The sequence below is a fragment of the Macrobrachium rosenbergii genome, chromosome 8 (genome assembly GCF_040412425.1).
Source record: "Macrobrachium rosenbergii isolate ZJJX-2024 chromosome 8, ASM4041242v1, whole genome shotgun sequence".
NCBI lineage: Eukaryota > Metazoa > Arthropoda > Malacostraca > Decapoda > Palaemonidae > Macrobrachium > Macrobrachium rosenbergii.
In genome coordinates, this window is record NC_089748.1 from 9,030,515 (window position 1) to 9,054,987 (window position 24,473).

The 24,473-nt window shown below is 39.3% G+C and overlaps 1 protein-coding gene across 8 annotated transcripts in view; it reads right to left on the minus strand.

The window, feature by feature from the left end:
- LOC136840591 (synergin gamma-like) overlaps window positions 1-24,473 on the minus strand; it is a 244,305-nt gene that overhangs the window by 17,244 nt on the left and 202,588 nt on the right. For all 8 annotated transcript variants that reach the window (XM_067107257.1, XM_067107258.1, XM_067107259.1 and 5 more), the window contains 2 exons: window positions 14,609-14,707; window positions 4,288-4,379 (listed from right to left, as the gene is read on the minus strand). In XM_067107257.1, the coding sequence (XP_066963358.1) occupies window positions 4,288-4,379; window positions 14,609-14,707 (191 nt within the window). The remainder of the gene's footprint in view (window positions 1-4,287; window positions 4,380-14,608; window positions 14,708-24,473) is intronic.

The following is a 24,473-nucleotide window of genomic DNA, read 5'->3' on the forward strand; positions in this document are numbered from 1 at the left end:
GTTTTTTTAACTTCAAAGTTGGCCATCTCACACTTCATTTTTTAAATAAAATTGTTCTCCCTTTTATATTACAGAACCTAAACAATATGAATAGGCTCAATAAATATGTTAGTTGTTGGATCTATCTCAGGCAATGTTATCAGTAGGACTTCACTGTGTACGTTTTCGATAAACATGCCGCGAATATACGTGGGGAAAAACGGGTGTTCCGCTGGATAAATTTCATGGCGCCGGTCTCAAATCAGAAGTAAGTGGTCTAAAGATTACATGCACAAAAATTCATACTTTTTGTCCAGTTGGTCCCCATCTCGTCTAAATCTTTCCTTTACAGGTCCCACTATAACAACCTTATACTAGGTGCCGATGATGGCAAAAGTCACATATGTTGCAAAGATTAACATCTACCAAAACGATCCTTAGGTTAAAGCATTAAATGACACAGCATGAAAAACAGAAGCAAGTGGCGGAGGTCACAGAACCACATCGCCTGGAGAACTGACCCGGTTCCCTGGCAGAGGACTCTTCCAACTGTCACACTGCAGTCCCAGGCTCGGGCTACACACAGGCAAGGGCATTGACACCTTACCTCTTATAGGGCAACACAAAAATGATTGCACAGTATGGGGGACCCGAAACTGTTCCCTAACCAATTCAGACAAACCTTGTATTGACCAAAATAAGGTTTACATCCTGTTCTAACTTTTCAATACGCTTTTCCTGAACCTAAAGGGGAGCAGAAAGTGGAGCTTAAGAGGAAGCCTCAGTACTAACTAAAGCATTAGCAAAGAAATGACAAGTGTGATGACTTGACCTAACTAGTTGCATTTTGCAATCTATCTGCCTCCCTTCTCTCCCTATACTAATGAACTTATGCAGAAAGTCCTTCAAAAATCCCTACTTCCTCACATCTATTCTCAAGATCACACTTTATACCATTGCAGCAGCACAAAAAGTGTGTGTATCTCCTCAAAAATCAATATCCTGTTAACATGGTAATCATCCCTACAGAACCTGATGTTCTTAGCCGTGATTCCATTGGAAGACATCTTAGGAAAAATAAATGTACAGTACCATGATAGCAGCAAACAGTCAAAACCATGAAATACCAACAACTGCCTATACACAAGGGCAGCAAGGAGAATTCTGACGAGCTAAAACATTCAAAACACACCTGGTGGAAAAAGGTGTACTAGACAGTCACCTAGGTAGCCATTCGATCTTTTGTCTGAATGCTGACTTGCTATAGGATTAAATATCAAAGCAAAATTCAACACAAACAAGACACTGCAAATAACATAAGCAAGTCAAGATCCAAACGTAATTATGATAGTTTGGAGAATTTACCAACTCGCTACCTTTGTAGCTCTGTATCCCCTCACATCATTAGATAAATCAATAAATTCATAACTTTCTATTCTCTTGCACCAATGCATTCATCTATTATCCATACTAGACCTTGAAGCAGGTATTGAAAGGGCACTGAAAAAATATACCAATGCTTTGATGAAGTGGAAAGAGGTCACTGGACTACTGGTAAATAAAATTATCCAATCAGTAAGGACTTCAAAACTTATGATTCCATGCATAAGGCCTGTAACACTCTTCTTAGCAGACATGGACAGTGGCAATAACAATGGAGTCTACTTGGAAAGGTTACTTTGAGTTACATGGACAAAAGTGATTCAAAAACTTGCTAGTCCATCTAAAGAGAAACCTTGAAAAAACATAAAATAAATTACTGGTTGGTGGTGGTACTATTCACCACCTCAGGTAGTCTATTCTAGAATGAGGCTATCTTTTATGTCAGTAAGTGGCTGATATCAAACCTTTTTAGTTCCATTCCATATGTTGGATCTAGTCTGGTTGCTACTAAAGGTAAATAAATCAATAGATTCCTATGGTCTATATTATTTAGTGACCAAAATGTTTCTATGGACTGACCTCCAAATCAAAAGCTTTCCTAGAGTATGAATTAAGCATTCTTGCCTACTGTTATACACACCATACTTCGAGTGAGGTCTAATTTGTGCACTGTAAAAAGCTGGTATTGTCTACTTTTTCCTATTTGTAAGTTGATGTTTCAATTAAAATTTTCTATGCTTTCTTTTTAACTTGTGTACATTGCTTGGAAGGTTGTAAGTCCCTAGTAATAATAACTCTTAAAAATGTTCCCTTAAAAACATCTCTCTATCTCCTTGCCAAGTAGGTCATACTTGGCATTTGTTTTTAAATAATCTATATGCTCTGACTGCCAGTTTACTGACCATTAGCTTTTTTATCCAAGATTTCTTTCAACTGTTTTATTGTTGAATCATTCTCACCAAAGATACCCATTTTTGTTGTCCACAAACTTGTTTATTTTGGCAGTCAGCTCTAGAACATGGTATTTGTGCACATACAGTCTGACCTCTTAAATCTGGCACTCATGGTCTGGCAACTCTGATGATCCAGGACATTTCTGAATCAGCTGCCATTAGTTCTTGAGGGGTTACAAGGGCAACGCCTCACATCGTTTCAGTTTTTGGATTTTTTCAGATTTTGGAATTGAAGCATGCTCCATAAATACACAAGCACTGCTTATTTCCAACGAAAACATCCTGTGAAACTCAAAAATATATAGCACATACTAGAGAACCGTAATTTGCATACATACTCATGTATCATCCAATCTAGTGTACCATGCGTTCATTAAAATCTCTTCCAAAAACATGATTTCTTCATACACATCGTGTATAGTGCGAGCTGTATTTTCAATAGTTTGCACTAGGCTAGGTTTTCTATGCCTGTCTCAGTTTTTTGTAGATGCCACTGATAATGCATATTATATCTGAGTTAACTTATAACAAATAAATAAGCCTAGCAAATTCATTAGCTTAAATGCGAATCTCCATACATTAAATTAGTCTTACCAACCTTGTGATGTGTCTAAGAATTCATTACCATTTCTTATAATTTAACAGTCACTTACATCTGCATGCAAGACACTGGCTTTATAAACAACAGCAAGTACTGGCAAAAACAACTGAATCGAGAAACAGCCATTTGCCAATGTCAGTTACTGTAACTAATGTGTTTATTAAGGGCTGCATTACAGCTATCAACTTCTTAAAAATGTACTAATTTTCAATGGTGACTTCTACAATTAAAATAAAATAAATATTTATTCATCCTTCACGTACTGGAAAGTGTTATGAAAGTATGCCACTAAATTTACAGTTGTAGCTGTGGCAGAAGAAACGAATAATGAACTGGCCACAAAACGTTTTGGAAGAGGGAAAGGCAACACCCAATACTGGCAAAATCACACCTTTACTTCATTTAATTTACTGCATTTATAAATAAATAAAGTTGTACTTCTTAAACCCACCTTTGATAATTTACAAAAAAACAAATCTACAAAACGTTTCATTTAGCAACTAATGGCAGTGATGATGTCAGTAAAATGCAATCAGCTGATGATTTTAAGAATGTAAACAGAACCAGAATGCAAATGGCCCCCGATTGCTAAGTTCACAAATTAGAATACAATATATGACAATGATGCATGAAATACAATTGCATACTGTACAGTACAAAAACAACAGTTTTATTAAAATTATGATACACAAAATAACAGTTTTATTAAAATTATGATTATCTTAAACTATATCATTTGACTTTTGCATATGGATATCTGTTGGCATAAGTTCCAACATAGTGAAGGTGTAAGCATTTCCAGGGAGATGTTTATGGAGCAGGCCAGAATTTTCACAAGCAACTAAACCTAACAAATGACAGTAATTAGTCATAAGCTATCTTCTACTTTTAATGACACAGCAATATGTATGTGGAATGAGTTTGCAAGAATTTGTTTACATAGGGTTTTTTCAGGGGTGATTTCTGTCATCCGGGATTTTCTGCGGTCAGGCAGTGGCCTGGTCCCAAGGGTGCTGGTTGTAAGAGGTCGGACTGTAATGAAGAGCAAAGGACAAAGAACTGAACCATGACTCTTAACACTTGTGATATTTCACCAACAAGAGGGTATCCTATTTAGGAGAATGTTTTGTTTTTTGTTATATAGCCAGTCTACTACCCAACCTACTACTTCATCAAAGAGGAAAATAGTTACGGAGTAAAATCATTACAAGTTGGGATATAAGACAAAACCTATTCCAATAGCACTATGATACAGAACAAAAACAGCATGGAAGTGCCATGAAATATTCTAGTCTTTTACTAAAGACTGGAATATTCCACATAATAAACTGACATAAAATAGTACTGCAATGAACTTGAGGAAACTCTTACCACCTCCATTCAATGAAGATGTATCTGATGTCACCAATGATGAATCCAATGTTAGTCCTCGCAACTGTTCTTCTACACCACCAATTTCACTTCTGATGGGTTAAAGATAATCAATATTGGTAAATAAGGAAAAAACTAATAAGTAATTAACATGAAACTTCTGACACTTTTCATAAATCACTGTTAAAAATGCAATCCCATTATCACATTATTCAATAATGAAACTAAATACAAAACTCACAAAGTATTTGTAGTATGCTTAAACGGCATCAGCTTTATTTGATGTCAAATTATGGTTGAACAAAAAAAATACACAAATTGTAAATACTGTACAGCACAACCTTTCACATCAAATATAATGGAAATTTGAATGAGAAAAAATAAAATTTAAATGAACAATGACACTCATGCACCTCCCTTAAGTACCCTGCAGGGAGATACTGCCTATAGTTAGTCTTGCTTGGCACAGTCAGCAATACTTAAGGTTCTTTGTTGTAGCCTGCCTCAGCTACAAGGCTTTCAGCCATTTACTGTTCAATCTTCCTCTTGATTTCTTTCATTCCAGAAATCAAACTACTTCAAATTTACATTGCTCCAATCTTCACCTTCGATACATGAACAAAATAATATCACATCCTACAATACTTAGCAACTGCTGCTTTGGACTACTTTCCAAAAATTTATGGGGAAGTAGTCTACAATTTTCCCATTATTTATTGTGTGCTTTTCCATAATTGTTATCAATTCCTTATACAACCTAGAGCAACTCTTCCATTACATCACAGATTATGTAATTTGAGAAAAGGTAAAGATCTTTCCATAATCAAAGAAAATACACCTAAATTGGTTTTTCCAGATTTAATCACTAAATTCTAAGGCCCTATTAAGTACATGCATACAATTAAATATTCACAAGAAGTAAATAAAAAATTCAAAATATTATACATGAACTTTTTGTTGACTTTTTATTTGTGATGCTAGTGTATATACAATGAATGCAACAGTAAAACATTCATACAACCACCATTTCATTTCTAGTACAGTGTATTATATTATAAATATAGTTTATTATAAATATTTTATTAGCAGTTCGTCCTCTCTTCCTTGCTTTAATTGAAATATAAAAAGCTCTCTCCTTGTTAAAGTAAGAGAGAATATCATGTAAGAAGAGGCAAGCGAGCAGGAGTGGTTTTGACCAGATCCCAGCCGTCAAAAGGGGTAGGAATTTTAGTTTAGAGGGATATCAGGCACGATAGGTTTTGCTAGGACCAAACTTAGCTAGATTGTACCTTAAGCTCACTTTTCTATGACCTTTGTACTGGTGAGTTTTTTGTCATTTTACTGACGCTACCTGCACCCAAACCAAGTTGGCTTGTGGGAGGAGCTGAGACCAGTGGCGACCCAAGCTCCCCCAAGCTTCAAAAACAAACGCAGAGTAACGCCCGATGGAACATGACGTGTTTCAGGCAGCCAACTTAAACCTTTGTCTCAGTCTCGCATGTGGGGGGGGGAAAATTGCCATCCAAACGGACCAAGGACTTTTGATGCAACTGATCACTGCATTATCTACTCTAGCGGGAAGTCTGAAGGTGACAATTACTTCCAATTTTCTTTCCCTTCAACTTAAACTCTCATCTTCATGGTTCAAGTTTCCTTCTCTTAAACAGTCACTGACTAAGCAAATCCTAGCAAAACCATATCCCATTTGTGAAGTCAAATATATTAAGTACAATTATTGTGGCCTAGTAGAATTGCATAAATTATCCTCCATAGAGTTAAATATTCTTGATCTAAGATTCACCCCTTGCTGTTAATTAATGACAAACGAGAGTTTCTATGATACTGAAATGTTATCTGGATACGTCTCTTCCAGAACTGTGCATGCCTTGGACCTGGCCACTCTCTTGTTTGGAGAAGAATTACCATCCCTAATACCAAGAACCTCAATTCACATGCTTGCAATTGCCTTAGTAGTATAGAGCAAACATTCAGATAAAGTTTTTACTCATAATACTTCATACTCTACAGATGCATCTTGCAGTCCTATGAGATTGCAATGAATTGTGATAAGGGTTATAGTGTAGGAGCTGTACACATAATCACATGCTGTAAGAATACAGTACACATGTGGTTTGGATAGGAAACTAGTGCACTGTCTTTCTCAGTTTATGATGTCCATTAAAGATGTCCCGCTTTCATACATATCTAGTGAATTTATTAATTCTACTGAAATCTGAAATAACTACAAAAGGCCAGAACACCATCCACTCCATGTTATCCAGGTCTAACTGCATATGCTGTACCCACATATAAGATACAACCTTACAAAAATCCAATATAACTGTATAAGCAGATTGCTTTTACAGCAGTTTCCATCATAGCCTTATCCTATTTTGGTACTTTATCATCTATGCATATTCAATTTTTATTTCAACAAAGCCCTTGTTTTCATAGAAATAAAGACCTCAGTGCAAATTGGTAACAAGCAACCTTTTCACCTGTCAGCCAAGACAGATTAAAAATTTCTTATCAATTAAGTTTCAAAGGCAGATCAAGTATTATTTTCTGATTTTTATTTTTCCCAACCAAACATTTCTTATTACAGTCACTACCCAACTTACGAACAGGTTACGTTCCAGATGGCCGTTCATATCTTGAACGTAATTTGGTTTTTAACATGTACTGCATAATTTTTGCTGATGTTGACATTCCTGAGTTAACTCGGAGTCATAGATTATACTATTTTCACTGTATTTTTAAATCATGCAGTATTATAAAGAATCGCTTTGGATTTTAGAAAGTTAAAAAGAAAATAAAATTTAGGTTCATGCAACATTTAAAATTCAGCACTGTACTTTTCCATGCTTTGCAAGTTATGAACATGGAGAAAGTTTCACAGGAGCAGTGTCAGACATTGAAAGTTAAGAAAGTAAACAATGCAAACTGCCATCTATTGACAAAAATACATACTAAACATTTCAGATGGGGAGAGGAAATACTATATAGAAAGTGGGACATTTCAGATGGGGAGAGGAAATACTGTATAGAAAGTGGGAATTCATCAAAGACCGAGTTAAATTGGTTTGGGAAGAGAGAAATAAGTAGGAATGTTTTACGAGTATGAACAAGTACTCTCAGGATAATCAGGAAAGGGGTTAAAGAAACAGGTCCTCCTCCTCCTTTGTGTTCTTCTGTTCTTTGGAAAAATTCTTACAAGTAGAATAGATGCACAGAGCAAAAATGACATTTTTATGATAAAGTTTTATATATACTTACCAAGTAATTACAATGCTACTGGTTTCACTAGCCCGGCAGCTAAAATTTTGAAATTCGCGGGTTGCTCTATTTTGTTTGGCTAGGAGATTAACCCCACCCACTTTCCGGGTAAGAGAGGAACAACTAGCAAAAGCACTCAATTTGTTTATGCCATAATGTTCATGCGAGGGGAGGAGGGAGGGCTCCAATCATGTAATTACTTGGTAAGCATATATAAAATTTCATTTTATCATAAAAATGTAATTTTTATATAAGTAACTTAAAAAGTAATTACACTGCTGATTCCCACATTGACAGGAGGTGGGATGCATGAACAAATCTACCCCAAAACATTAGTACTCGCAGTCCCCGGTTTACAACAGGGTTCTGTTCCTACACCGCATTGTAAACCGAAAATTGCCGTAAACCGAAAAATCGTTGAAAATTTTCAGAAATCTTAAAAAACCTTACTTTTATGCTCTGGGTGTCTTGAAAACATCAAAAACATCTCCAAATTTTTATTATTCTGGCGTTTTGGAGCCATATTTCTTTCCGTCGAATCAGAGTACATGTCGTAACCCCAAAACATGCATCGTAAACCAGGAAATCACTTCTGATGAATATATTTGAAAAGCGTTGTAACCTCGGAACATCGTAAGCCAGACCCGTCGTAACACAGGGACTGCCTGTAATGGTAATGAATTTACGAATAGAGAAGATTGCTAGCATTAAAAATGCCTGTTGTTTCCTTACCTGATAAGGGAGCTGCTGCAGGAAGGTACTGCCTCTATTTAGCGCTCTCCTTATCGTATAGTGGTGGTGTGGCGGTATACCCGTGGCTCGCCTACTATATTAGTGGGTACTTGTAGCAAGGATGATTCCAATTGCTGACAAAGGTAATTATGTTGCCCCTGCCCAGAGCGCAGTACAGAAAATACAACAATAAAATAAATGTCACCTAATACCATAAAAAGATTAAAAACCACTTCCCAACCAAGAAGGACTGGAGGGCACTCCAGTACATTATACCCCAAGGCTCCCTTAAAAATGCAACAACCTTAATTCAAGGTGAAGAAAAGAAGGAAGGAATGCTTCCTACACTTCTTCCCGAACACCATGCCAGCCACCGAAAATGGACCCAAAGTACTGCAATTATCGTAAACTGTTTCAATTTCCTTCAAATAATGTGATGCAAACACCAACTTGCATTTCCAAAAGGTTACTTGCAATATAGAGGAGAGGGATAAATTACGCTTGAATGCCAATGAAGTGGCTACAGCTCTAATTTCATGAACCTTCACTTTACATGAGGAAAAAGCCTCATCTTCAATCAAAAAATGGGCTTCTGAGATGAGGTCTCTAAGGAAGAATGCCAGGGCATTCTTCGAAAGTGGCCGAGAAGGATTCTTACCAGAACACCATAATGTGTACGAAGGACCACAAATCTTCTTTGTTCTGTGAAGATAAAACCTTCCAGCTCCCACAGGACCAAAATTCACTCTTCCTCAATTGGAACTACAATGCCAGACAAATTTTTAATTAAAAAGGAACGAGGCCAAGGCTTGAAAAAAGGATTTTGACAAAGGAAAAATCTACTTCTGGGGAGAGACCTGTGTCACCCGGTGAAATAACCATTCAGCACTTATTTCTAGGTAAATCTATTGCTAAATATACCAGAGAAAAGCTAAATGCCAAGCTGGAGTTACTACCCCAGTGCAAGCTCAAGGAACGAGGCCAAGGCTTGAAAATGGACTTGTTTTTGGCTAAAATCCCCAAAGAGAAGAACAGACAACATTCCCTTGGGAGAAGCCTACTTCTCTGTCCACTGCATGGACCCCACTGATTCATTTTGTGGTCGCTAAAACAACTACAAAAAGGGTCTTCCTAGTTACAGTAAACCCCCTGTATTCACAAGGGGTGCGTACCACACCACCCCCCGCGAAAAGCTAAAACCCTCATATACTTAGAACCCTTCTAAAACACTTAGAACTGTCTATTTTGATTGTTCAAACACAAAAAAAACACTAAAAATGCTCATACAGGTATTATCCTACTTATGGTGGGGTTAAGTTCCAAAAAAACCCATCCTTTGTTGGAAAAAACATATCTCGAATATAGCCTAGCGTACACTAGAGTATTCAGTGCCATGTATACATATATGGTAGCCTAGCCTACACTATAAGTATACTCTATATATACACGGTATAGTAATTATTAATATCAACTAATTCTGGAGGTTCATGCAGAGTAACTTATGATAATTCAATACAAAGAGAAACTGAATAACAAACAAGAATTAGCTTAGCTTACACTACAGTATATCGTATACATATATGGGAGCTTAGCCTACATTATACCGTACTCTGTATTCACATGTCGTATTATACAAACATTAACATAACGAATATGCATCTTTTCCATGGATCTTTTAAAATGTTATGCCTTAATTCACTGTATCCAATAAAATTGTATATATTCTTATATTGCTATTGTATTATAAATTGCTATCATACCGATCAATGTTTTGGTTTGGAAATTGTTTACGCAGTGTTTATTTCGCCGCATTTAACCAAGACCACTTTATTTAACTCGGTTCGGAGTGCTTTTCTTGCTTCTAGTTAACGTAAATGAATCTCTAGATACTTTACTTATAAGGGGCAAGGTTATTTTTCGTTATACAAAGTGTTTTTAAGTAGAAATATAACTTAAATACGTCTTGTTTGTGAAATTAATTTAGCTTTTTTTCGTCAATAGATGACACTGGCACACTGGCCGTTTGGGGAGCTTGTTTTGTGTAAAAAAGAATCAAGATTTCGTTCGCTATTTTCACTTGATTTCATCATAATATGAGCTTTACGTATTTATCATTTATTGGCGTAAAAATAGTAGTAATGTGTTCTGTCATGTCCAGTAGTTTTGATTAAAATGCCTTCTCTCCAGCCTTAATTACAGTCGAGTTTCATCCATGTTACCGATGCACGATAATTTATAGTCATTAGCAGTTTGACCACTGTTTTCTCAGTTTCAGCTACAACTTGCAGCTTAAATTTAGCAGTATATTTCCTTGCCGATCTTTTATCCATACCGAATAAGGGTATAATGTACAGTATAAACATATTCCAGTCTATCCTACTTGACGTCATTTATACTATAACCTACGGTAGTTGTGTATTACCATATGATGTTTGAAATGCAAGGAAAACAGCAGTTGTTATCCGATTCGATGAAGCAAAACAACAGTTTCTCGATCGGTTGTTTATGGTTGTACGCATTTACGCAAGAGTATACATGGAGGAAAAGATATTGGTCTATTGTAATTTGGTCTCTCTTGCTGGCTGATTGTACGCTGGTGCCTGTGCCCGCGAGAAATTTAAAAATATTTTATAAATATTTTCATATCGGTATTAATTGCTTACCCCATTGCAATATCGAATTATCATAAGGTGAATTATCATAACTCAAGCACTACCTGAGTATTTTAATTTTATCACAAAAAGTGCATTTAGTCATGAAAATGAGATGAAAATACAGTACAGTAAACCTCCTGTATTTGCAGGGGATGCGTGCCTAACAGCCCCCCAAATAGCTAAAATCCGCGAATACTTAAAACCCCTCTAAAATCACTTAGAACTGCCTATTTTGATTGTTTAAACACAAAAATAACCTCTAAAAATGCTTATTCCTGAGTATTTTAATAGTTTTATCACAAAAAGTGCATTTAGTCATGAAAATATGAAAATACAGTAATTAGTGAATATTTCTCTGAAAAATACCACGAATGGGCGAATTTTCCGCAATAATGGGTAGATACGTTCCACAGAGAAATCCGCGAATACGGAGGGTTCACTGTAATTAGTGAATATTTCTCAGTGAAACATACTGTGAATGGGCAAATTTTCAGCGAATAATGCGTACATATGTTCCACAGAGAAATTCGCGAATAAGGGAGTCCACAAATCGTGAGACTGCGAATGCAGGGGGTTTACTGTAATTCTCTCAGAGAAACTGAATGCATAGGCTCAAATCGAGGCCAAAACAACCACTTAAGAACCTACTACCTCCTTCTGGCTCGTGGTGTCAAACGATCTAATTAGATCTGATAAATCCTGATTAGAGGAAAGATCCACTCCCCTGTGTCTGAAGACAGAGCTTAACATGGCCCGATAACCCTTGATCGTCGAAGATGACAGGTTTCTATCGGTCTTAAGATATAGCAGAAAGTCTGCTATTTCCGCTATAGATGTTTGAGAATACGACACTCTGTCCAGCAGGGAAAACGGAAGAGCCAATTTCTGTGATAGAGTTACTCCCTTAGAAGAGTAGGAACACCACAGTTCCCTTTTTTTAAGGACTCCCATAGTGTAAAGGGAAGCTAACTCCTGGGAGCCATCCCTGATCCCTTCTTCAATGCATGAGAGAACCCCCAGCCAGTCAAAGGCACTATCTACAGAAATAACAGGGCAGTCCTAAATCTTATGGACTCGAGAGCTCACAGCCCAGTCAAGAAAACTCAAAACTTCAAATACTTTAAACAAGGTTTTAAGAAGGTGTGCAAGTTCCACTGAACTGAACATAATCTTTGCTGATGCAAAAGCAGATCTGCGAGAGGAATCGATCAACCTGGAGAAGTCCCCCCTGGTAGGAGGTAGAAACTCCCAGAGAAGGAGCTTCCCTGGTAGCATAAGAAAGCTGTATCCTCTTAGACAAATCTAGAAGTGGGGAAGCTGAAGATAGCTCTACCCTGGTCCCTCTCCTCCGCTAGCTATCCATCAATATCACTGAAGGCTTTCTTAGAAGAAGAAGAAGAAAGCACTAACTTGGGCAGTCTCGATGAATCAGAAGCCTGTGACTCCATAAGAAAAGCATACACGGGCGAAGATGGAGCTGCAGGCGAAAATTAACTCAGGAAGGTAACGAGAAGATACCTTGGCAGCGACACAAAAGCGTCTTGAGCAATAACCTCTTCTTCCTCGTCCAAGGATACAGGAGACAAAGCCAAACCCTTAGGTTGGGGGCCGAAGAAGCCTTTCTTAACAGACTCAAAATACTGTTGAGCTTGCTCTGAATCGGGTCTACAACGGAGGGCGCTTGCTTGCTGGAAGCAGGTAAAGCCTGAAGTGCGGGAGACTGAAGCACAGAAGAAGGTGCTGAACGATTAACTGCATGAAAATCACCAACAGCAGTAGGAGCCAAAGCGCCGGCAGCAGAAGCACAACAATCGGAGGAGAGAGGGTGCTCGGACGCCAATGAAAGTTGGGCGCCAAAGGGAGCTTGGGTACCAACAGGCACTTTGTCCCTGCTGGACATCCACGAATCACTGAGTGGACAGGCGATGACAGGCACTCTATGACGCTCGAGAGGACACGGGTGCTCTGACACAGCAGGGCGAGAGGGAGCCAATGAGCGTTGAGATGATTTTGGGCGCTCAGACAAAACCGGGCATTCGGCACTCAAGGGAGCTTTACACCGAAGGGAACTTGGGAGCCAGAGGAGTCTCGGGTGCATGAGGATGCTCAGAAGAAGATGTTTTAGGTGAAGAGTGCTTACGAGAAGAAGGGCGCTTGGAAGCCGCACCCTGACTCTCCACCTAGGGAGGAACAGAAGGAAAATGCTCCAGACTGTCCCAATGACTACATGACAGAAGAGAACTGCATACAAGCTCCTTGAATCTCTTACACGGCACTGGAGAAGAACACAACACATCACCAGCACGCCTTGACTTGTCCACAAAACGCCACTGGCGCCTAGGAGAATCATTGGAGCTAGATGAAAGACGATGCACATCCAAGGATATGCCTTTCCAATGGTGCTTGACTGCAACCTGGGACTCAAAAGCAGGTCCAACAGAGGGGGCGACTACCCGTGGGGAGACCCCACCGACCTCTCTTAGGCTACCGGTTTGACTCCTCTCAGGTTTAGGGGAGTGTGACATTGACCTTTGCCTAGGAGAATCGGCGGGACAGGCAGCCACCTTCTCCACCAACACATCACTAACACTAGGTGCTATCGGGCGCTCCACTGACACTGCACTGGCACTAGGCACTACAGGGCCCTCCAGATCACTCTTATTGTCCATAAGGACCTTAACCAATGAGGCTAACTGAGCAATAGACTCCACAATTAACTCAAACCTTTTATCTATCTTACACTTGAGGCTGGCAATGGGGTTGGGTTTGGAATCGAGAGAGCCAGGTAAAGGAGCAGGTTGCACAGAAGGAGAACTGGATACAGGATCAACAGAAATTACAGGAACGTCAACATTGACATTAGCATTATCAATATCATGATCACTAGGAGATTCCTGACTAGCTAAAGACTTACTAATCCGTCTAGCTGTCGCCTTCCTCTTCTTACCTCTAGCTAGTTTATTTAAATGAGATCTTAAAGTCTTCCGCTTCTTAATGTCCCAGTCAATACATTCATCACACCTTAAATCTACTAAATAAACTTGTCCCCTACATTCTGTGCAGATAGAATGAGAAACATAAGAGTCCTTGGTCAAACACGTATTACAGCCTTTGCTGTAATACCTAAACTAGTTGAACTTGAGTCTGACATTTTGCAAAGAAGTCAACTAAAGTCACAATCGGTAAATACAATAATGGAAAAAACAGTCTAACTCTATCTAATGATGCTAAAAGGCTATCAAAGCAAGAATACTTCACCAAAACGATGAAACAACAATCAGAAAAGACGCATTCCAAAATCAGAGCTGCTCCTGGAAGCTGGTGTACAGCCAATAGCCAGCAGAAACAAATTGAATCCTTTTGCTAGTTGTTCCTCTCATACCCTGAAAGTGTGCAAGGTTAGTCACCTAGCCAAACAAAATAGCGCCACCCACGAATTTCAAAATTTTAGCTGCCAAACAAGTGAAACTAGTAGCAATGATATTACTTGGTAAGTTACTTATATACAATTTTAACTTACAGGTGGCAAAGGGGAGCACTCCAAACACACTTTTAACTTGTGACTCTGTTCGTATCTCTGAATGTCCGTAAGTAGGGTGGTGACTTTAATTCTACATTTGCCATTAATCCATTGCTACAGTAAAATCCGATCCTCTTACCTTGGCTGCAAAAATAAATCAGGAGACTGACCAGAACCTGATCCCCTACTTTCTGAAGCTTGTAGACCAACAGTCATCTCCAACCCAGGAAGTTCCAAACTATAAAATAATTAGATCATTATCCTCTACTTTTCAATCCCTTTCTTTTTAAATATTTATATCAAATCTTTACTTGTACCTTTTGTCTTAAGCATTATCAACATTCACAAAATATTAGGATAAGGACCTTAATTCCATGCTATGAGAGTAATGATGATGACCCTCTCTCAAAAGTAGTTTCACAAATGATATTGCAGTAAAATGGTCATAACTTTCAATTCATGGTTATTCTCTATTTTCCTCACTTTCCAAGTGAGAGAATGAGTGATACACACAATATATAGATCAACAGAAATATATCTAATAAAATCACAAGAATGTGGCCATTTGATTACACAAAAAATTAGCCTAATTAATAGCCTATTTATCAAATGTCTATATCATGCATGTACTTTGTATGTTATATATATTAAAAGCTGTAATTGTTGGGTGTTACAATTTGTAACTTGATCCAGTAGTTGCAGTAGTATTCAAATGAGCTGAGAAGCAATGATCTTATACCTAACCTTTAAATAACTGAACAAATGCACATCCTAAGGTTTTATAACCAAGCAAGAAATTAAATTGAAGAGAAACAAGGAGAAAGCCATATAAAAATTTTTACAACTACACAGGATAAAAGAGATGATGAAGAACTAGGCAGATGAAACAAACTCCTGCAGAAAACACAATGAACTAACTATAACTATAGTTATAGTAAAAACAGTCTGGCTGAAATCTAGAGCCAACTGGGACTGCATTATTGAAGCTTGTCAGGACTTAATATTTCAGACGGTATATCAGATCCAGATCCCAAAAAGAAGTTAAATGAAATGCTGATGGCTATTTTAGTAAGGTATTTACCTAGAAAGGTCATCAAATTTAGGACAAATGACCAGCCATATTTTGATGATACATGAAGATGAGCTTGCCATGACAAACAGACCAAATTCAAAACATGGAAATAAAATCATTCACATGAAAATTATACCATTTTTGTCGAGTCTTGCCATGCTGCAAATAGAATTTACCATATAGCTGAGATAAACTACAATAATTCCTTAAAGAGGGAACTTGAAGGAATTACTCTGCCTCATCTGTGGTGGACCAAACTGGCATCATCTACCTATGGGTCAGGCTCACCATCCATTCCACCACCACTAACTGATAATGATAGTAGATTGGTTACTGACTCTAGGAAAAGGGTGAACTGCTTCATCAAGCTTTTGAAGCTAAGCATCCCTGATACTCATCACCCTTAATCTATTTTTACAAAATTTACATTTCGTTCTAGGGATATTAAGAAAATTCTTGATAATCTTGACAGCTGGGGTGGAGAAGATCCTGATGGTTTCTTCCTTTTGTTTTTTAAAAAGGTTTCTAGTGCCTAGTGTGTTGTCTCCCAAGATTAGTAGATTCTGTAGATTTTTTGGTTGACTACTATCTTTGCGATGAGTGCAGGCTTAATAATACAGTGCCTGTTCCAAAGAATGGGATATCTAGAGACTGCAGTTACTACAGGCCAATTTCTATTCTCCCTGTGCACTCCAAAGTTGCAAAAAACCAATTTTTAAACCACTATATAAGTATGTGGAATCTTAAGGACTATTAGCTGATAACTGTAGTCAATATGTAAATAGGAAGCAGTTAGGTACTTGCAATGCTCTTTTGGATTTAACATGCCATTTGCAAGAGAACTTTCATAAGAGCTCTGAGTGTAGACTAATTCAAATATATTTTAGTGTTGCTTTTGATTTAGTAAATCACAAGACACTTGTTTATAAACTCCAGAATATTAGAGTGGGTGAAAATGTTTTAGGTTTATTTCAAGATTTCCTTACAGGCAGGCAGCAGCATGTTCCTGTTGATGGGATCTTTAGCCAACCAAGACCTATTGTGTCTGGAGTTCCACAGGGTAGTGTTCTAGGTCTGCTGTTATTTTTGGTGTATACAAGTGATATGGTTGTTGGCCTGCAAAACAAGATTCTTCAGTATGCCAATGATGCAACACTTGTGGGTGTAGTAAAGTCTCCACCAACGAGAAATGAAGTTGCCCTTAGTCTCAATCGTGACACAGAGCAGATTAGTGAATGATGTAGTTGTTAGGGCACGAGGCTAAACTCCAGTAAAATGAAAACACTATTGATTAGCAGATCTTGTACTGATTTTCCACCCCATCCTCCCCGTCAGATCAATAAGATTCTGCTGAACAAGTCTGAAGCTTCAACTATTCTTCGTGTAATTTTTTATTCATATAAAGGCCTCATATATCTATAACAGTGATGAAATCAATGCAACCTGTTTTAGATCATTTGTCCTTCCTTTACTAGAATACTGTTCACTGGTGTGGATGTCTGCTTCTACCAGAGATTTATCTCTTTTAGACAGAGTGCTTCATGGTGGTAAGTTTCTGTTTCCTAATATTAGCAGTTATGATTTGGACCATCGACAGATGGCCTCTTGTTCGTAAATTTTTTGTGTGTTGTATTTTAACACAGATCTTCCATATTAAAAATTGATCCCTGATCCCCTATGCCTGCAGAGAGAACCAGATTGGCTGAAAAAAAGCACCAATATATAGCAAACATGCCTCACTGTTGAACTTCTCAGTTCCAGGGGGTCCTTTATTGACCATACTGTTGGACTGTGGAGCAGTCTCCCAGGGGATGTTGTGCAACTGGAACTTCGTAAGTCCGAGCAAACACGCAGTGCATTACAACCGTAATACAATTTTCCTTGTAATTTAATAATTTACCTACACTTTAATCCTTTGTGAGTGGGTATTGTCAAATGAGGAATTTTTATAGCTTTAAGGGTACATTCTGGGTATCATCCTCTGACGATCAACATTTTGCAGCATACAGTTTGAATGAATTTTGCGGAAAAAGTGTTCAGATCACTTCCATGGTCCATAAATGACTCCTGGCAACTCTTACAGCAACTCTAAGAGAGAGTTGGTACAGGAAAGAGAGATCAGTTTGCCTTGAGGTTTCAGAGGAGGAATGTACTGCAGCTCCCCATCCCAAGATGTCTCATAAATATTTTACAACAAATATTACAGTACTCAGAATTTGTTACTGATTTTAATTCTTATCTGTTATGATATTGTGTGAGCTGTAATTATAATTTTACAAAAATAAAATAAAATTAGAAAAAAACATTTATAACTTGGTAAAATTAGCATAATTTTTACGACTGTCTTGGTAAAGAGGCCCCGCACAGTATTAGAAATATTTACTTTCAACTTCCCACAGAAGGTACAGAAATTTTTTTATAATTTTTATTCCTATACCATGTGCATATGCACAGCTTCCTCTTTCCATTGATGTGTTTTTTTAAATTGATCATCTTTAAATTTAGCCTGGTCTATGGGTGTGCTTAATATACATTTTAGCCCAGATTGTGAGGGTTAATATGATATTTTCATAATAAAATAAATTTTTGAACATACTTACCTGGTAGTTATATATATAGCTTAAGTCCCTGACGCGCGGCAGAATTTCAAAACTCGCGGCAATCGCCGATGGGTAGTCAGGTGTACCACCTGTGCGCCCTCTACCCAGGTACCTGTAACCATTCCAACTATTCCTCAGATCTTCCATGCCCCTAGTCTCTAGAGGGGAGGAGGGTGGGAATTTAATTATATATAACTACCGGTGGGAATTTAATTATATATAACTACCAGGTAAGTATGTTCAAAAATTTATTTTATTATGAAAATATTTTTAAACATCTGACTTACCTGGTAGTTATATATATAGCTGATTGACACCTTTGGTGGAGGGTCAGAGACAGCCAACATCGATGGAATTTTGCTTAAGGGTTAATAAACCAACTTAAGGTTCTTACCTGGATTAATGAAGCTGACTTCAATGAACTCACCCTCATTATGTCTGCTTTCCTTAAGGGGATCGGCCGCCTAAAAAAACCCAATAATCTTTAAAAAATTTGATTTGCTGAAAAAAATTCTATGGCTTCAGTATAGGGTTCAAGAATGTGTCCACGAAATATTATGCTAAAATTTGCCGTATTTCTCTAGTTATGGCATAAAATGTAACAATAACTATATACCCATAAAACACCAGTAGCGCAAATGATTTAGTCTGGTATAGTTTTTTGCGATATATATTACGAAAACTTCCTTTGAAATGAAATGTATAATGTCAATAATATCCTACTCGGCACCTTTTTAGTTATTCCTAGCCATGACAACGCACACGTCATACCATGACGCCAACTGTGGCAGAGAGTTGCCTATAAACTTCCAAGCTAGAAGGACACGTTTTTCATGCTCGCTAGCCTTGACTGAACTCTGTATTTTTTGCAGTGTTTTTGTTTTTTCACCGTGCCTAAAAGGTCCAAGAGTTCACTTCATGCTTCTAGAATGCAGAAAAGCCAAGTGGAAAAGTCCAGGCGAGAAGTAGAAGAAAGAGTTCAAGAAATTAGTGCCATAGAGGGGAATGGAGCGACGGAGAGAGAGAGAGCTGTTGCCCATCAAACGGCGCAGGCAGCGATCTCTGCTGACCGGAGACCAACCACATCCACCCCTAAACGCCTCTTTATTTGTTCGTCACTACCAAAGGGCAAAGATATTTTAGAAAAAGAAAGCAGTAGCTCGGAGGCTGATATTATAGACGATCCTGAAAATAAAATGATCATAATAAGTGAAGCAAGACTTGATGAATTACTTGAATCACGAATCCCTAATTGTGAATGTAAAGTAATTCCCAGGATCCATTTGGCAAGGGATGGATTCGAGACACTAATAAAAAGTGTAGGCAACTATGATACCCTAGAGTAATACCTTGCAGCAAGATCAGACAGGGGACCAGGAACCTAAAATTTATAAGAATGTCTCTTAGGCACATAAATAATCAATTAATATTCTTATTTATAATCATTTTGCATTAATTAATACCCAAAAATAAAAATTAAAACCATAGAATTAATTGTAACAGTCTTTGAAGTCCCTTTGACTTTTTTTATGTAACTAAAACTTTGAAGGCCTGTTTCTCAAAACAAGTTTTTTTCGCCTTTAAAATGCATCTCCTCCTTAGTATTGGACCAATCTAAATGAAATTTTAAATATAACATGGGGAAACATGGTAGATTAAAACAAAGCCGGGGATTTTTAATATTTTGAGTTTCTGATTTTTGGCAATTTTTTTTTTCTGTAATTTTTCCGGGAAAATTTCATAAAAAAAAATTCATATCTCGAAAAATAATTGAAAAATAAAAAATCCCCGGCTTTATATCGAAGGTCCATATGTGTTTTATACGTGGTTCAAATCTCATCCCTTAAAACCAAAAAGCAAAGGAGGAGATGCATTTTGAAAATGGCCATTTTTGGCCGAAAAATGCTCTGGCGTCACAAAACCTAAGGTCACTGAACAAAAATTTTTTCCCCAGAAGTTCCACACAAACCCCCTATATATCAACAACCTGTCGTTAAAAAAGTCGGAAACCGGCCGATCCCCTTAAGAGGTCCAGTGATCAACCCAGGGGGCTGAAGACCTTTAGGAGCTGCCAACCGGTGTACCAACCTCTATGTGACAGACAACCTATAATACCCTTGTTCCGGGCGCCACCAAGGAACAAAATGACCACCTGACTAAAATCAATGATTGCGGAAGACTGCGTCCAATCTCCACAAACAATCATAAAATTTCAACCATTCCAAGGCAAGAATCAAGGGTATTGTTTTATGGGATTGCAGGGGTAATCCCTTCTCCCACTACTGAGTTAGCTGCTATAAATGGTCCCAGTGTATAGCAGTCGTCATAAAGCGTTTATGCTTGCTTCAAGTAGTGTGAGGCAAACACTGACTTGCTTCACCAGAAGGTAGAGTCCATGATACTTCGTAGGGACCTATTCTGTCTAAAGGCTACAGAGGTTGCAACTGCCCTGACCTCATGGGTTTTAACCTTTACAAGCTTGAGGTCCGCCTCACTACATTCTGAATGAGCTTCCCTTATCAACTGTCTTATGAAAAAGGATAACGCATTCTTTGACATTGGCAGAGAGGGCTTCTTAACTGACCCCCAAAGCGCCTCTGACTTGCCTCGTAAATCTTTCGTCCTTTGCAGGTAAGATCTCAGAGCTCTTACCAGACACAGGACTCTCTCTAACTCCTCACCTGCGATCTCTGCCAGATTTGTAATCTCGAACGCCTTGGGCCAGGGTTGTGAAGGACGTTCATTCTTAGCTAAAAACTCAAGTTGTAGAGAGCAGATAGCTTTGCCGTTCCTAAAACCGACAGTTTTATTGAAGGCATGTACTTCACTGACTCTTTTAGCTGTTGCTAAACTAACCAAAAACAGAGTCTTCATGGTGAGATCTTTAAATGAAATCTCTTGCAAAGGTTCGAACCTATCAGACATGAGAAACTCTAGGACCACGTCTAGGTTCCACGCTGGTGAGTTCTGTCTTTTCTCCTTAGTAGTCTCAAATGATCTGAGAAGATCTTGGAGATCTTTATTGGCAGACAAATCCAAGTTTCTGTGTCTGAAGACAGCTGCCAACATGCCCTGTATCCCTTAATAGTCAAGGCTGAAAAGTTCCGTCTCTTCTTAAGATAAAGAAGAAAATCCGCTATCTGTGTCACAGAGGTACTGGAAGAGGAAACAGTTGTCCTTACACCATCTTCTAAAAATATCCCACTTGGATTGGTACACCTTGATGGTAGATGACCTCCTTGCTCTTGCGATCGCTCTAGCTGCCTCCTTCGAAAAACCTCTAGCTCTTGAGTTTTTCGATAGTCTGAAGGCAGTCAGCTGTAGACCTTGGAGGTTTTGGTGATACCTTTCCAAGTGGGGTTGTTTGAGTAGATCTGGTCTTAGAGGCAGACTTCTCGGTGTGTCCACCATCCATTCCCGCACCTCTGTGAACCATCCTCTTGTCGGCCAAAAGGGGACCGCTAGAGTCATCCTGGTGCTCTTGTGGGACATGAACTTCTGAATGACTTTGTTTATAATCTTGAACGGGGGAAAAGCGTAAACATCTAGACTGGACCAATCTAAGAGGAACACATCTATGTACGTTGCCTCAGGATCTGGTACGGGAGAACAGTACGTCTCCATCCTTTTCGTTTGTGCTGTGGCGAAGAGGTCTATGCATGGATGTCCCCAAATCCGCCACAAATCTTTGCAGACGTCTTGATGAAGAGTCCATTCTGTTGCCAGGACTTGACCTTTCCTGCTCAGACTGTCTGCTCTCACATTCCTTTCCCCTTGAATGAATCGTGTCAATAAAATCACATTCTTCTCTTTCGCCCAGAGAAGGAGTTTCCTCGACGTCTCGTACAATGACCTGGAGTGGGTTCCGCCTTGTTTGTTGATGTAGGCCAACGCCGTCGTGTTGTCGGAGTTGACCTGCGACGACCTTGTCCCAAACTGAGTGCTCGAACTCTTTGAGGGCTAAAAAGATTGCAGTCAGCTCCTTTTGATTTATGTGGAGCTTCTCTTGCCCTCTGGTCCAGGACCCCGATACCTCCATCTTTCCCAGTGTTGCTCCCCACCCCGAGTCCGACGCGTTGGAGAACAACACTAGGTCTGGGTTCCTCTGTTTTAATGAAAGGCCTTCCTGAAGCTTGACGGGGTCATTCCACCACTGAAGGCATTGCTTCATCGTCTCTGAAATGGGGATACACTCTGTCTCTAACCTCTCTTCTCTGCTCCAATACCAATTGAGGTGGAATTGAAGTGGGCGAAGGTTTAGTCTTCCTAAGGAAACAAACTGCTCTAGCGAGGAAAGGGTCCCCAGCAGACTCATCCATTCCTCGCTGAGCACATCTGTTTCCCCAGAAAGTCCTGTAGTTTTACCAAGGCCTGTTCCATCCTTGATGGTGACCGAAAAGCCCAAAAATCCCTAGACTGAATCCTCATCCCAAGGTACAGGATCTCTTGGGATGGGGTTAGTTGTGACTTCTGTCTGTTTACCAGAAGTCCTAGTTCCTCTGATAAACAGATTGTCGTTTGAAGATCTTCCAGACAGCGATTGAAGGAAGGAGCTCTGAGGAGCCAGTCGTCCAAATACAGAGAGGCCCTGATGCCTCTCGTGTGCAGCATTCCCGCTACATTTGACATCAGTCTCGTGAATATTTGGGGCGCAGTGCTTAGGCCGAAGCAAAGAGCCCGAAACTGGAACACCTCTTCCTTGAAGACGAATCTCAGGTATTTCTTGGAGCCCGGGTGGATAGGGATGTGGAAATATGCATCCTGAAGATCCAAGGAAACCATCCAGTCGTGTTGTCTGACTGCTGCTAACACTGATTTCGTTGTCTCCATGGTGAACTTCGTCTTTTGTACAAAGACGTGGAGGGCACTCACATCCAGTACTGGTCTCCACCCCCCTGAGCTCTTGGGAACCAGGAAAAGTTGGTTGTAAAACCCCGGAGAATCCAGATTTCGTACTCTCTCTATTGCGTTCTTCTGCAATAATATAGATACTTGCTGTTGAATCGCCTGTGCCTTGGATTCATCCCTGTATCTGGGAGACAGATCTATCGGTTTGTCTGCCAAAGGAGGCTTTCTTAGGAAAGGGATTTTGTACCCATCCTTGAGTAGTTGAATGGACCAAAGGTCCGCTCCTCTTTTCTCCCACACCTGCCAGAAGTTGGACAGCCTAGCACCTACCGCTGCTTGCAGGAGAAGATAGTCAGGTCCTGCTTCTTTCCTGTCTAGAGCCTCTTCTCGTTGTCGTTCTTCTACCCGCCCTAGCGGAACCTCTACCGGAGGGCCGACCACGAAAGGGCTGAGACACCTGAAATACAGGAGCCTCAGCCTTACTCTTTTTAGCGATGAAAGTCGTTGGTAGGACTTTTCTTGCTGTCTTAGATATCAGATCTTGCGTGGTTTTCTGGGCCAAGGATGAAGAGATCTCTTTTACTAATTCTTGAGGGAAGAGGTGAGAGGAAAAAGGGGCATAAATCGGTTCTGATTTTTGACTGGACGTGACCCCATTAGCCAGGAAAGAGCAAAGATGGGCCCTTTTCTTCAGGATTCCCGCTGAGAAAAGAGCAGCTAATTCGTTGGCACCATCTCTGAGTCCTTTATCCATACACGACATCAGATATATGAGTTCTTCGGTGTCAGTCGTGTTGAAAAATTCCATCTTCCTTCCTAAAGCTCCCAGGGTCCAGTCCAAAAAATTAAAGACTTCAAAGGCCCTAAAAATTCCTTTGAGGAGGTGGTCCAACTCTGATGTTGACCAACAAAACTTCGTTTTCTCCATGGCCAAGATTCGAGAAGTCTCCCTGGGAAGAGGCAGGTATTCCGAGGCCGAACGATTTTCCAGTTTGATACCAAACGCTAGACCTCGAAGCTAGTTTGGCTGGAGGAAAAGCAAAGGCTGTCTTTCCTTGTCCCTTCTTCGAAAGCATCCACTCATTCATAACTTTAAGCGCTCTCTTGGACGAGCGGGACAAGACCATCTTCGTAAATGCTGCCCTCTTAGACGCCTTCCCAAGAGTAAATTCTGAAGGCGGGGAACGAGGAGCAGTCGGGATAAAGTTCTTTGGAAAAACTTCCGAAAATAGCTTCATAAGTCTTTTCAAGTCTGATGAAAGTTGATGGCCTTAAATATTGTCTTCGTCAGAAATCTCTTCAATAGGATCCACAGGAGAATGCTGGATATCATCATTCTCTTCTTCCGATTGTCCAAGACCGAAGTAGTGACGTCTTTCAAAATATCATCTTGACGCCAGCGCCCCTGGCGCCCAGTCTCTTGACGCCTGGCGTGTTGGCGTCCATCTTCTTGAAGCTTAACGCGTCTTGGCGTCCAGCCTCAT